At 43.4% G+C, this 14,591-nt stretch overlaps 2 protein-coding genes across 2 annotated transcripts; one reads left to right on the top strand and one right to left on the bottom strand.

The window, feature by feature from the left end:
- Nucleotides 1-250: 250 nt before the first annotated feature.
- LOC120730595 (leukocyte elastase inhibitor-like) lies at nt 251-14,069 on the bottom strand (the record flags this gene model as incomplete). Its single annotated transcript, XM_040027021.1, has 8 exons — nt 251-589; nt 717-897; nt 969-1,058; nt 1,204-1,530; nt 2,243-2,402; nt 3,577-3,836; nt 13,447-13,587; nt 14,013-14,069. Coding segments are annotated over 8 exons (1,443 nt in total), but the record flags the coding sequence as incomplete, so codon positions are not given.
- Nucleotides 7,931-10,113, top strand: LOC120730594. The gene is made up of 2 exons (XM_040027020.1): nt 7,931-9,872; nt 9,947-10,113. Exon 1 carries the CDS (start codon nt 8,676-8,678, stop codon nt 9,618-9,620), a length of 945 nt encoding a protein of 314 aa, XP_039882954.1. The 5' UTR covers nt 7,931-8,675; the 3' UTR covers nt 9,621-9,872; nt 9,947-10,113.
- Nucleotides 14,070-14,591: the final 522 nt, after the last annotated feature.

Raw genomic sequence — 14,591 nt, 5'->3', positions numbered from 1 at the left:
TCCCTGGTTTCCCATGTCAGAGATGTCATGGCTGAAAGGATCATCGCATATTGAGCTCAAAGCTAAACTCTTGTGTACGGCCTCTTTCCATGTTGTACCATTCATTTTAAAAAGTCCTGGTAACAAGAGACAGAGGTGACTTGATGTATTACAGTTACTTCCCAATTTACAGAAATGATGTGACTTCTGACATTTTCCTAGCAGGAAATGTGCTACTGTGGGACACTGAAAGAATAAACAGCAAGGCACGTTTTGTTTTAATAACTTTTCTTTACTTCATTTGTATGAACTAGGTTTACCTTACAAAATCTTATACTGTATATAATGTTTTATCTTTAATTCATGTCAATGTCAGCTCGTGTTTACTCGGGTGAGCAGTACCGGCCCACAAAGAGAATGCTCTTGGTGGGTTTATGTCGGATGAAGAAGATGAAGGGATGGTCGGCAACAAACTCAGCGGGAATCGTTATAGAGCAAACTTCCATGTCAACCCCAGTGGCAGCAGCAGCCTCAGTTCCTTCTTCATTTACATCCACCAAAGCCTTGTGGACAACTTTGGACACTATCAGGTCATTTGCTGGAGACATTCCTAGTAGATGAAGAGCCCAGAAATCAGTTGTGTTTTTTTCTTTACCAGATGATGTTTTGCAGTTTTTGTGCTCTCAATATAACTGTATAATTGATTCAGTGTGTCTCATTGGTGCAATATTTCTCACCAGAGAAGTCTCTCTTGTAGATGTCAAAAGCGTTCTCCATTCCCATGTTGGTCAGGATTTTCTCCAAGTCATACTTCTCCTCCATCTTAAATCGAGGGAGCTTGACATCAACCTCGTTGGGGCTCATCATGTCTGGGCGAGTCCAGTCCACAAAGTTCTGATAGGTCAGCTCCTTCTCCAGCTGTGTGGATACAGTGTCACTAGCTTGTCTGATTGAAACTGGACATTAAAGTACTGGTAAGTGCATCTTACCTTTTCCAAGCCTGTGGTATCATCTTCTATGTCATTAGGCAGGAATATGAGCATGCTGAGGTCATTTCCTTTATACGGCATCTCAAGAATCTGTCCAGAAACATTGTTGTTATTTATTACTCCATCAAAGATGATCTGACTTCCTAATCTAGAAATTTAGGCTGATATTTGTAAAAGACAAGTTTTAGATCATGCTGGTGAAATCCTGTAATAAGCTGAAAGTGATGGATGTTACCTTGCAGTTGGCCTCAGGAATGGTCGCAAAAGGAAATTTACTTTTCTGCTGCATCATCTTCACCGGCTTAGTGTCGTTCTGAAAAATAGGGGAGACAAGAGAAATGTTTTTTGTGTTTAGTCTCAAAATGATCTCAAAAAGTTCTGTCATGGTTTTATTCCAGCCATTGAGTGGATTTGGATGTAGAGCAAACGTCACAACACAATTTGTTCTTGTTAGCCGAAGTTTGTGATGTGCTGTTGTTTGAGATTTATTTGAGCACTTATTGGATATTACATGAATAATAAACTGCATTGCATAACTGCATAAAGTTGGAAAGCGATCGTCCTAAAAGCACGATTTTATCCCCTCAGAGCTCCAGCCTTCATGTTCTCATTCAGCAAAGTCCACAGCTCGTTTGTAGTAGAAGATCAAAGTATAACTGCACCATCCTATGCTGCCTTTCTGCCACTGTTACCTTGTTTCAGTCGAAACTGCACATCAACAGTCTTCTCCTCCTTAATCCAGGAGATTTTATTTTATTTATTTATTTATTTATTTTCCCCCTTTCTCACTGTCTCTCTCCCCTTCTGTTTTTCTTTTCCTTCCTCTTTCTTTCTCCCTTTCCTGTCCCTCACTCATGTCTGTCCGTTTTAACAACTGAAAATAAAATAAAATAAATAATAAAAACAAAGGTCGATCAAATGGACCAATACGGCAATGCCGCGATGATCCATTTGGCAAAATAAATCCATTGGGTATCCTTGTTGGTCTTCAGACAACAATTCTCACGGCTAAAGAACCAAATGGGACAGGCAAAAAAAAAAAGAAAGAAGCCACTGAGGTGGTTGTTAGCGGGGGTGACGCGATGCTTCTGGTATGCATGAATTAATTAAACAGTCCAATAACTCCAGCAGTACTTATCTTGTCCTTTTTGGTCTTTGTTCCAAACATTTTAAGATAAAAGCGCAGCGGTCACAAACGTTTTGCCTTCTTATGATTAACAACACACCTGACGCTGATTACGTGCGTCCACCTTAAATACCTTACATAAACCTACCAGACAGGAACTTAAAAAGGTGGAATCCTCAGTGGTGCTTGGTGCCACACCCTCAGGGACTTTAATGTTATATAAAAACACTGACAGCTCAATATCTGCCTCAGTCACTCTCCCTGATCCAGCTGAGTCACCAATAGGAAAAATCTGCTTTTCACAGGAACTTGGTAACAGCAATAAGGGAATACGTAGTTTATTCCAAGAAGATATCGTCTCTCTCCCTATATAACATCTTATTGGAACCGATATGTTCCAGATATCAAGTGGAAGACAGTCTGGATGGTCCCCCATAAATATTTGATTGTAAATAAGGTGAAAGAAGTCTCATTTAAAATTCTACATAAATGTTATCCAGCCAGTCACTACATGGTAAAATTTAAAAGGGACATAAATACTAATTGTACTTTCTGTGGGGATCATCCAGAAACTGTGACACATCTTTTTTGGTACTGTTCTTTTACACAGAGATTTAACTATTAGCAGGTTTGTTATTGTCCATATTTTAAGGGAGTTTTCTTTACGATGGGAAAATGTTTTATTCTGTTTGTTTAAGTTCCCCAAGAAGTATGAGAAATGTTTTTTATGATGAATTTGTTCATACTTTAGCTACATTTTTTATCCATAAATGTAAGTTTACTAACAAAACACCATATTTCTGTCATTATTTTAAGGATGTGGAAATGTACCTACAATCAATATCAGACTCCACCAACACAAAGGCTCTCAAAACAATATATGTATGTGTATTCTTATAATTGTTACCTTTTTCTTTCACCCTTGGCTTTTTGTGTTCATGTTCTGTTGTTTTGTATACTTCATCTGTTCGTATGTTGTATACTCATTGTTTGTTAAATAAAGTTTAAAAAAAAGAAAAAAAGAAACTTAAAAAGGTTACCTCTAGCGGCAACATGAGGTATCAACCCAAAAATGGCTCCTACAAAAATAATGTCTTCTTTCAACTGGGATTAAGATTGTCTCATTTCCAGCAGGTGGCACCACAGTCCTATAACCCTCATGGAAAGTCCTTGTATCCTATTATTATAGATGGTAGATTTATAAATGGCCTGTATTTGTATCGCGCTGTTATAAAAACAATGAATGAATTTCCTGCTGCACTTAAGATAATATAAAGATATAGAATCAATAGCAGCCAATCCTAAATGGGCCTGAAAAATAAAATATGTTAAAGACACAAGTGATCAAAGTAGAAGTACCCATCACATAATATAATAAGAATAGAAGAATTGGCCTGCTATTTACAGCAACATACTGCTGTGATGGTTTTATTAATAGCATGAAACCAAACAGTAAAACCCAGAGATAATGCTGCTTAATACTGAATAGAAATTAGACTGGAAGAACTGGAAACAGAAAATAATGTGGACGGTGGACAATCCGGTAATAATGTCTCAACTGAACACAACACAACTGATCCCAAGGATTTACAGTGGAGATCATTTAAAGTTACATTATGCTTACCTTGTGTCTGCTTCTCCACCCAGCTGTTGATGTGGACCCTGGCCTCCTCTGCATTTCCTTTGAAGTCCACAGACTCGAGCTCAGCGTTGTAATGCTTTTTGGTGCCTTTTAAAAATTCCTGGAATTGTGAAAATAAGTCACTCGAAACAGATTCAACAAACTACGGAGACTTCAATCAAGTTCAGTCACTGTGTTAAAACATTTTCAGTCCTTTGGATGCAGTTGAAGCTTGAACTAACCAGTCAGCCTTTGTCTAATAAAAGATTAAAGCAAATAGCTTGTTGGATGCCAATTTAAGTAGCCAGCATAGAAAAATACACAGATTGTGGGGAAGCTGGTTTGTAACGTTTCGGTTCAGATGGCAGCAGTTTTTGCTGACAAATGTAAGTTTTAGTATTTCTAAGTATTAATAAATTAGTGTTTTACTTCTTTATATATTTCTTTATACTATTTGCAAATATTTTAAAAGTTTAATCTGCTGTGATGACTGGAACACAAAGGAGAGAAATGGTGCCTTGTCTCTTGTTATGAACTGTAAATAGCTAAGTGCTTAGAGCAGCTGGTCCTAGCACACTTCAAATCCTGTCTCCCCCCCCCCCTTGACCCCCACCAATTTGCATACCGCCCGAACAGGAGCACAGAGGATGCAGGCTCCATCGCACTGCACCCTGTCCTCTCACACCTGGACAACAACAACACCTACGCCAGAATGCTGTTTATAGACTTCAGTTCAGCGTTCAATACAATCCACCCCTCACAACTCATCAGGAAACTGACAGACCTGGGCATCAGTTCCCTCATCTGCAAATGGTTACTGGACTTCCTGACCAACCGCCCCCAACATGTCCGGCTGGATAACCACTGCTCATCTACCATCACAATGAACACCGGTGTACCACAAGGCTGTGTGATGAGCCCTTTCCTCTACTCCCTCTTCACCCACGACTGCAGACCTGCTGATGGTTCCAACACCATCATTAAGTTTGCAGATGACACCACGGTGATTGGCCTCATCAGTGACAACGATGAGGCCGCCTACAGGGAGGAGGTGGATCGTCTGGCTGAGTGGTGCTGTTGTGGAGACCCACCTTTTAGCACATCCCAGCACACCCACTCACTTCACCAGATGCACCTTGTTTAGTTCTCTCACCTTTGATTGGGTGTGGTGCTTGTCCTTGATTGTACTCACCTGTCACACATTATATGTCACACAGTACATAAGGACTGCATTCACTTTTGGCTCACTCTTTCCTCACTTCCACACGGGGTGGCAGCTGAGGTGAGGTTCTGTTTGGGTTTTTATTTTATGTAATGTTAAGGTAATGAGTAACTTGAATCTCTGTTTTCTTTCAGCATTGGCAGTCCATGTGTGTCTTTGTTTCCTTCCTTTTTTGCCTTATTTATTTGAGAATAAAAGGAGTACCCTGAAAATAATTCTGCATTAGATGGCTGCTTTTCTTATTCTAACCGGATGAGCCCATGAAGCTGATTGCTTCCGCCCTGAACCTTCCTCCCTTCAAAACATGGTCCTCCGAGCCGGAGAGGTATTAGCATCATGGATACACAGCAGCCATTTACTGAAGGTTTGAGAAGATCCAGTCGTGATAGTAGACCTCCTGCCTACCTGCAACAGTATGAAGTTCAGTACCCTGGAGCTAGAAGGGCTACATGTGAGACAGAGAGCCAAACTGAATGCCAGCACAGTGATAAAGACACACATGGGCTGCAGGATCCTGCCGGAGAGTCAGAAAGACCACCAGAGACATCTCCTGTTCCTTTACCCACCACCCAAGATGAGGTCATGAGGGAACTCCTAACGACCATGAGGGAGATTAAGCAATTTATGATTCAATCATCTCCTTCCCATTCTCGTAGCTCCAGATCTTCCATTCGCACCGTCTCATCTGAGGGAATCAAAGCTTCTGTATGCAGTATACGAGCCAGTCTTCAAACACATCAACAACCTGAGCAGCTCTCAGTAACTGATACAGCAACCTGTCAATCACCAATCCAGCCCCCGCAGATTAGCCGTCAGCCTGGCCTAGTTGCAGCTGCCAGCCCTCCCGTACCTAATGCAACAATACTAGATGCTGCAATCCCTTCCACTGGTTTGCCTAGACCAGTCCTTGCTACAGAAGATGAGACCCCCTTTGATTTCCTGGCCTTATCACGGCAGGATCCCCACCAGATCTCATGTGTTCAACCTGCTGTTCCTTTAGCGGAAGACCCTGTTCAACCTCTCATTCGCATATCTGACCACAAATATTGCCCTCCTCTAGAGCAGCAACCAGCTACATCCAATGCCTCATATGAACAGAAACCTTTGATATCTGGTACTGCTAGCTCGGGTCACTCCTCTAGCACGAGAACACATGTATATAAGCTTGAAGGTCCTTCGTTTCCAGACCTTAGTAGAGAAGACGAAATGCAATACAGGATGTTACGGATGGCCCTTACAAACCATCTTGATCCTCATGAGACAGAGCACTTCAAATATCATGTCCTTCTTGATCACCTCAAAGTAGACCAAGCTAAACGATTAGCTCTTGCCTTTTCCTACGCGCCTGGCCCATACACTCAAGCCATCAAAGCCCTTGATGAGCGTTATGGGCAACCAAGACAGCTGGCATTGAAAGAGCTAAAGAATATACTGGAACTGCCTCCTATCAGAGCAGGTGATGGTCAGAGCCTTGATAATTTTGCTCTTCGAGTACAGGCTTTAGTTGGGTTGCTTAGCACTATGGGAGAACAAGGACGTGCAGAACTAGACTGTGGCTCCCATGTCGATCGCTTGTTAGTGAAGTTGCCTGCAGAGCATTTCAGTCGCTTCAAACGGCATGTTTACAGGGAACAGGGAGAAATGACGTATACCTTGCCTTTGTTCTCATCCTGGTTGCAAATGGAATGCAGGTGTCAACCAAAGAAGGCCAGTCCTGTTTCATCCTTCAACCAGCCACGACCTGCCCGTAAGTACGCTTCTCCACTTACAACAATATTACATGAAGCAAATACATCTGATGATTCTGTACATGCAACACAGCCGATCATGACAACTAAGGCTACATGTGCATATTGCTGCTCACCAGAACATCACATTAGTAAGTGTCCTGGGTTTATTCAGAAGACAAAGGATGAGAAAACAAACTGGATAAAAGTAAACAAACGGTGTTGGCGTTGTGCTAGGAATCATCAGGCCGCAAAGTGTGACCTGAAGAAAGCATGTGCCACCTGTATGGGACTACATCTCCAGATCCTATGCGATGTAAATAAGAGATCTAAAACTGACACTCATCCTGTAGTGAGGACGCTATAATTTGATAGACCTAGTGATTGTCCTAGTGTCCTTTTAAAGGTCGTGAAAGTGCTCCTGCGTAATGGCAAAAGAACCCTGGAAACATATGCAGTACTTGACGATGGCTCCCAGCGTACCATTCTTCTGACATCAGCTGCACAGCATCTCAACCTAACTGGGGAAGCAGAGAGATTATCACTTAGAACGGTCCGTCAAGAGGTTGAAACTATTCATGGTTCTTCCGTAAGTTTCAAAATCTCACCCATCGCACACCCAGAGAAAACCTACACAATTAATAATGCCTTCACTGCAAATCACCTAGCACTTTCAGACCACACCTACCCTGTATCATCTCTCCAACGGAGATACAAGCATCTTCAAGGTATCCCATTACCCATTATTAATAAAGCAGCGCCACTCCTGCTCATAGGCTCAGATCATACTCACCTCATCACGCCTACTGCTCCATTGAGACAGGGACCATATGGGTCTCCTGCAGGAGTTAAAACCCAATTAGGATGGACACTTCAAGGCCCGATCACAGATTTTCATCCCCAGAGCAGTACAGAGCACGTGCAGTGTTTGTTCACATCTCTCAGTTCATCTGCAGATGTACTGCGTTATCATGTCGAGAAGTTATGGCAGCTAGACACTTTACCTAAATACAGTGAGAAATCTGTGATCAGATCAAAGCAAGATCAACTGGCACTGGAACTCCTTGAACAGGCCACAAAAAGGGTTGAGATCAATGGTGTTAATCGCTACGCCACTCCTCTTCTTCGGATGGCAAACTTTCCTCCTTTGAATGTCCCTCCAACTGTAGTCATGTCTAGACTCCGCAACACTGAGGCTCGGTTAGCTAAAGACCCTGACAAAGCCATGTCTTACAAGGATCAGATTTTGAAATTGGAGCAAGCAGGCTATATAGTCAAACTTAGCCCAGACTGGAGATACATCAATTCAGCAACAAATCCTGCTGATGATGTTACGAGAGGTAAATCCCTGAAAGAGTTCCTTAGCTCAAACAGGTGGACCGAGGGTCCCTCGTTTCTGCATGAACCTCCGAATAACTGGCCCACAGTTACAGATCTCCATCCGGATGATGATCAGACTGAGTTAAAGAAAGCCTACTTCTTTGGTATTGTCAGTATACCCTCCCATACATACACACCCAGCTTCAGAACCTATCAAGAGCTATTGGATTTCACGGCTCGTTCACTCTCCAACCAAAAGGATAACATTCCTTCTGCAGCTGATTATCAAACAGCAGAACAAGAAATCCTTCGTCAGGCGCAACTGGACAGTTTCGGTGAAGATTTAGCCCGTTTACAGTCAGACAAACCCCTCTCATCCGACAGCCGTCTATTGTGTTTGTCACCAGTGTTGTGCAGGAATTCTGGACTTATCCATGTAGGAGGCCGATTACGGCAAAGCCCAGACTTGGAATTGAATGTCATTCACCCAATAGTACTTGATCCTGCTCATCCAGTGACCAAACTGATCATACAAAATTATGATGACAAACTGCATCATGCCGGTTCAGAAAGACTTTTTCCTGAACTACGTCGGAAATTCTGGATTCTCAGAGGAAGGGAAGCAGTACGCAGGCATCAGTATAGCTGCGCTGCATGTCAGAAATGGAGAGCACAGCCCATCATTCCCAAGATGTCAGACTTGCCTGCTGCTCGTCTTAGGTTGTTCAAACCACCTTTCTACTCCACAGGAATAGACTGCTTTGGACCATACAAGGTCAAGACTGGCCGCAGATCGGAGAAAAGGTGGGGAATAATATTCAAATGCCTCACCACTCGGTGTATACATCTTGACCTCCTAAACAGCATGGATACCGACTCATTCCTCATGGCCCTCCAACGATTCATATCTCGACGAGGAACACCCCTGGAAATCATATGTGATCAAGGAACTAACTTCAAAGGAGGAGATAAGGAACTACAGGCAGCCTTTAACAACCTTGCTCCGACTCTGCAGCCGGTCCTAATGACTAAAAGAATCCATTTCAAATTCAATCCCGCACATGCACCCCATTTCGGCGGAGCCTGGGAGAGGGAGATACGTTCTGTGAAGAATGCTCTGAAGAGAACCATTGGTGCCCAACTGGTCACTGAAGAGGTCTTAAGAACAGTCCTAATTGAGGTTGAAGGCATTCTTAACTCAAAACCCCTAGGCTATGTATCCTCAGACATTGTGGACATTGACCCCGTAACCCCAAACCTTCTCCTTATGGGCCGACATGATTCATCACTCCCCCTGGTATCCTATTCTGATTCTGACCTCCTAGGCCGACGACGATGGCGACATGCACAAATATTGGCAGATCACTTCTGGCGACACTTCATAAGAGACTATCTACCATCCCTCCAAAGAAGACACAAATGGCAGAAGGAAAAACCAGATCTCACATTGAACTCTGTTGTCATGATTATGGATTCACACCTTCCACGTGCCCTTTGGCCTGTAGGGAGAGTGATACGCTTGCGGAAAAGCCCAGATGACCACATCAGAACTGTGGAGGTCTTAGTACAGGATAAAACCTATATCCGCCCTGTCTCCTGTCTGATCCCCCTGCCCTCGCTTCCTGAAGAAGACTGATCCTGATCATATCAACATATTTCTCACCAGAAATATGGGGGCGGCTGTTGTAGAGACCCACCTTTTAGCACATCCCAGCACACCCACTCACTTCACCAGATGCACCTTGTTTAGTTCTCTCACCTTTGATTGGGTGTGGTGCTTGTCCTTGATTGCACTCACCTGTCACACATTATATGTCACACAGTACATAAGGACTGCATTCACTTTTGGCTCACTCTTTCCTCACTTCCACACGGGGCGGCAGCTGAGGTGAGGTTCTGTTTGGGTTTTTATTTTATGTAATGTTAAGGTAATGAGTAACTTGAATCTCTGTTTTCTTTCAGCATTGGCAGTCCATGTGTGTCTTTGTTTCCTTCCTTTTTTGCCTTATTTATTTGAGAATAAAAGGAGTACCCTGAAAATAATTCTGCATTAGATGGCTGCTTTTCTTATTCTAACCGGATGAGCCCATGAAGCTGATTGCTTCCGCCCTGAACCTTCCTCCCTTCAAAACAGGTGCGACACAAACAACCTGCTGCTTAACACCGAGAAGACCAAGGAGCTCATCGTGGACTACAGGAGGAATGCTGACCCACATCCACCCATCCACATTAAGGGGACGGCTGTGGAGCGTGTGAGCAGCTTCAAGTTCCTGGGAGTCCACATCTCCGAGGATCTCACCTGGACGACCAACTGCTCCAAGCTGGTCAAGAAGGCTCACCAGCGCCTCTTCTTCTTGAGGACTCTGAGGAAGAACCACCTGTCCTCAGACATCCTGGTGAACTTCTATCGCTGCACCATCGAGAGCATCCTGACCAACTGTATAACAGTCTGGTACGGGAACTGCTCTGCCTCGGACCGGAAGGCGTTGCAGAGGGTCGTGAAAACTGCCCAGCGCATCGCCGGAGCACCACTTCCTGCCATAAAAGACATCTACAGGAAGCGGTGTCTGAAAAGGGCTGGGAAAAATCATCAAAGACCCCAGTCACCCATCACATGGACTCTTCACCCTCCTGCCCTCTGGGAGGCGCCACAGGAGCCTCCGGACTAAGACCACCAGGTACCGGAACAGCTACTTCCCCACAGCTGTCAGACTCCTGAACTCTGCCTCCTGACATCTGACCCACGTTAAACTCATGCACTGAACATACACACCCCCACAATGGACAACTGTACCCTCAAACACACAATAATAACATGGAGTGAACCACCACTCACAACCACTAGCACTTTATATAGCCTCTGTAGAAACTATCTACACCCTCACTTATCTTAACTGCACTACTGTATAGCTCTGTGTAAATAATCATTCTGTACATTCAATAATCTTTAATCCTACAACTGTTTACAACTTGCATAGTTCCCATTTCTGTATAGCTGTATATCTCAGATTCTGTAAAGTTATTTATTTCATATTCTGTAGTTTTTCATATTTATATCCTGTTCATAGCCTGTACATAGCTTGTACTCGCTACAGCCTGTACATACTTATAGTTATAGAATATTCACAACATACTTCATACCGTGTACATTATAACATACCATAATAGACCCATTTCTGTAATATACTTACATATCTATACTATTGCTAATATATATTGTAATATACCTATATCACTAAAGCACTTCTGGATGGATGCAAACTGCATTTCGTTGCCCTGTACCTGTGCATGTGCAATGACAATAAAGTTGAATTCTATTCTATTCTATTCTAAATAAATAAAACTGTAAAATGATTATATTTAATTTTTGTGTTATTTATTTTTAATGCAAATGTTTCTATTTTATTGCTGTGTTTTATGAAGACTTGTCTGTTTTTTATCATAGAACATATTCTTGTGAAATGTTTCCAGTAAATACAGTGAACTTGTACTACCACTACTACTGACTAGATGTAGCCAACTTCATGGTATTAAATTAGCATTACTGTCCTAAACTTTGTGTACCGTATTTTCACGACCATAAGGCGCACTTAAAAGTCTTAGATTTTCTTTAAAAAGTGCGGCGCGCCCTATAGCGCAGTGCGCCCTGTGTGTTGTAAGGAGGACGTAGTAGAGAACACCATGAGAACGCTAAAGGGTGAAGTGTGGGCGTCGATCGTATATACCGGACAATCGCACATACCTGTATAAAAGAACAGGTATGTGCATTATGCAGGACATCGTTGTTTTAACAACCCTGAAAATGGCAAAGAGACACGCTTACGAAGCACAGTTTAAACTGAAGGCCATCAGCTACGCGGAGGAACATGGAAATCGAGCAGCGGCGAGAGAATTTAAGATTAACGAATCGATGGTTCGCAACTGGAGGAAGCTAGAAAACAAGCTCCGGCAGGTCAAGAAAACGCAGCTGAGTTTCCGCGGACATAAGGCGAGGTGGCCCGAGTTGGAGGAAAGACTCAAGCGGTGGATCATCGAGCAAAGAACGAGCGGGAGAAGCGTTTCGACGGTCACCATTCGGCTAAAAGCAGTTTCACTAGCTGAAGAGATGAACATTGAACATTTCCAAGGAGGTCCGTCTTGGTGCTTTCATTTTATGAAACGGTGCCATTTTTCCATCCGGACCAGGACCACGGTAGCGCAGCAACTTCCAGCAGATTATAAGGAAAAGCTGGCCATCTTCCGCAGCAAACACATCGGCGACAAAAACATCCAGCCCAGCCACATCACAAACATGGACGAGGTCCCGCTCACTTTTGACATCCCGGTGAGTCACACTGTGGAGAAGAAGGGGACCAGCACGGTAGCGATACGCACAACGGGGTATGAAAAGTCTTCTTTTACTGTTGTGCTTGGCTTCCATGCTAATGGACAGAAACTGCCGCCTATGGTGATTTTTAAGCGAAAGACTTTGCCTAAAGAGAAGTTTCCAGCAGGAATCATCATTAAGGCAAATGAAAAGGGCTGGATGGATGAGGAAATGATGAAAGAGTGGCTGAGGGAGGTGTATGTAAGGAGACCAGGTGGTTTTTTCCACGCATCACCATCGCTCTTAATCTGTGACTCTATGCGTGCCCATCTCACAGCCGATGTGAAAAAACTAGTGAAACAAATGAACTGTGAGCTTGCTGTCATTCCGGGAGGCCTGACAAAGGAACTCCAACCGCTGGACATCGGTGTGAACCGCCCGTTCAAAGTAAGGCTGCGAGCGGCCTGGGAGCGATGGATGACCGATGGAGACCACAGTTTCACCAAGAGTGGAAGGCAGCGCCGGGCGAGTTACGCCACAATTTGCCAATGGATTGTAGATGCTTGGGCTAACATGTCTGCTGGCACTGTTGTTCGAGCTTTCGCAAAAGCCGGCATCATTTCCGAGGAGCCGCACGGCACGGAAAGTGACTCTGACGGTGAAGAAAGTGAACTTGGCATGTTTGATGGAGATTTAGCGCAGCTGTTCAATTCAGACACAGAGGATGAGGACTTTGATGGGTTTGATTGATGATAAAAATGTGAGTACCAAACTTTGTTTTGCTCCTGCTTTATTTTTAAATATGCACACTTGTATGCTTGTGTGTTGTTGATGATGACTATTACCGGTAATAGAAATGTGAGTATGGTACCGAACTCAGGTTTGCTCCCGCTTTATTTTTAAATACGCATACGGTACTTGTATGCGCCCTATGATCCAGTGCGCCTTATGTGTGTGTTAAATACAGTAATGGCACACATAACTGAGACTGCGCCTTTTAGTACAGTGCGTCTTATGGTCGTGAAAATACGGTAAGTGAAAATCCAGGGAGCAGGGAGAAACGTGCACAGCTTTGGTCTCATGACTTATAACAGGGCTCACTGCACAGGTTAGTCATTTATTGTAAGTCTAAGTAACAACAGGTTTCCTCTCACACCTCGAGAAACGTGTAGGACCGATCCCCGTAAAGTCTGTTGGCAAGACTGAGGGAGTATGGAGCATCAGCCTTGTTCAGATCAGTTAGTAGTTTGGCAAACTTGGCGTGGACATCGTCCTCATCGGTCTGGGGTTTCAGACACTGTGAACAGCCAGAGAAGACTTACGTGTTATAAATCCACGATGAGTGTTAGTTTGTTTTCATTTGGTAATAGCTTTCTCATAACTAACATCCACTGAATGATTGGATTCAAAGTCTTAAGGAACTGAAGAGCTCAGTAGTAATCTGTATTTACAAGGCCTCCTGCATCTTTTGGAAAGAATACAGAAAAAGGACAAACAGACGCAACAAACGCTCAAATATGTTAAACATTTAGAACATGTATGATGTTACGCTTTTGTTGACACTGAACTTTTCACCTGCTGCATAAATCTGCTTTCTACTAATTCTGTTTTAAGGTGTTAGCTATGTGTTGGATATATGTGGTGGGGAGTTTGGTGTGAGATACTCTGGAGCTAAAACCTTGAATTTCCCTGTCAGATCACAGTTATTCGCTTTGCTACCACCTTGCGCAGGTAGCCCGGCAGTCTGGTTTGCTGCTGAATCTGCGTCTGCGTCTGCAACAGGAATCACTGTTGACATTTTCATAGTTTGTTTGTGTGTGAATATGTGAATGCATGCATGCATTACACATGTTATTTGGATATAAATATGTTTGAGCAGACATTCTGTGGTGACGGAACGGTTCGCAGCCGAGTGTGAAGCAGCAGGAATGAGGATCAGCACCTCCAAATCTGAGGCCATGGGTGGAGTGCCCACTCCGGGTCGGGGATGAGTTCCTGCCCCAAGTGGAGGAGTTCAAGTATCTCGGGGTCTTGTTCGCGAGTGATGGGAGAAGGGAGCCGGAGATCGACAGACAGATTGGGGCTGCAGCTGCAGTAATGCGGACGCTGCACTAGGGCTGAACGATTATGGAAAATAATCTAATTGCGATTTTTTGCCCCAATATTGCGATTGCGATGCGATATGCGATTATTTTTTAAGGTCTTTGTCTTCTGTATTATTAAACAAAGACAAGCAATACATCATATAGTATGGCCAATACTATATTACATTAATTTTAAACTGTTCTTTCCTGGAAGACA

The sequence above is a fragment of the Simochromis diagramma genome, unplaced genomic scaffold (assembly GCF_900408965.1).
Source record: "Simochromis diagramma unplaced genomic scaffold, fSimDia1.1 OVJJ01000292.1, whole genome shotgun sequence".
Classification (NCBI taxonomy): domain Eukaryota; kingdom Metazoa; phylum Chordata; class Actinopteri; order Cichliformes; family Cichlidae; genus Simochromis; species Simochromis diagramma.
The sequence above is the reverse complement of the archived record's forward strand: the minus strand, read 5'-3'. Positions and strand labels throughout refer to the sequence as shown.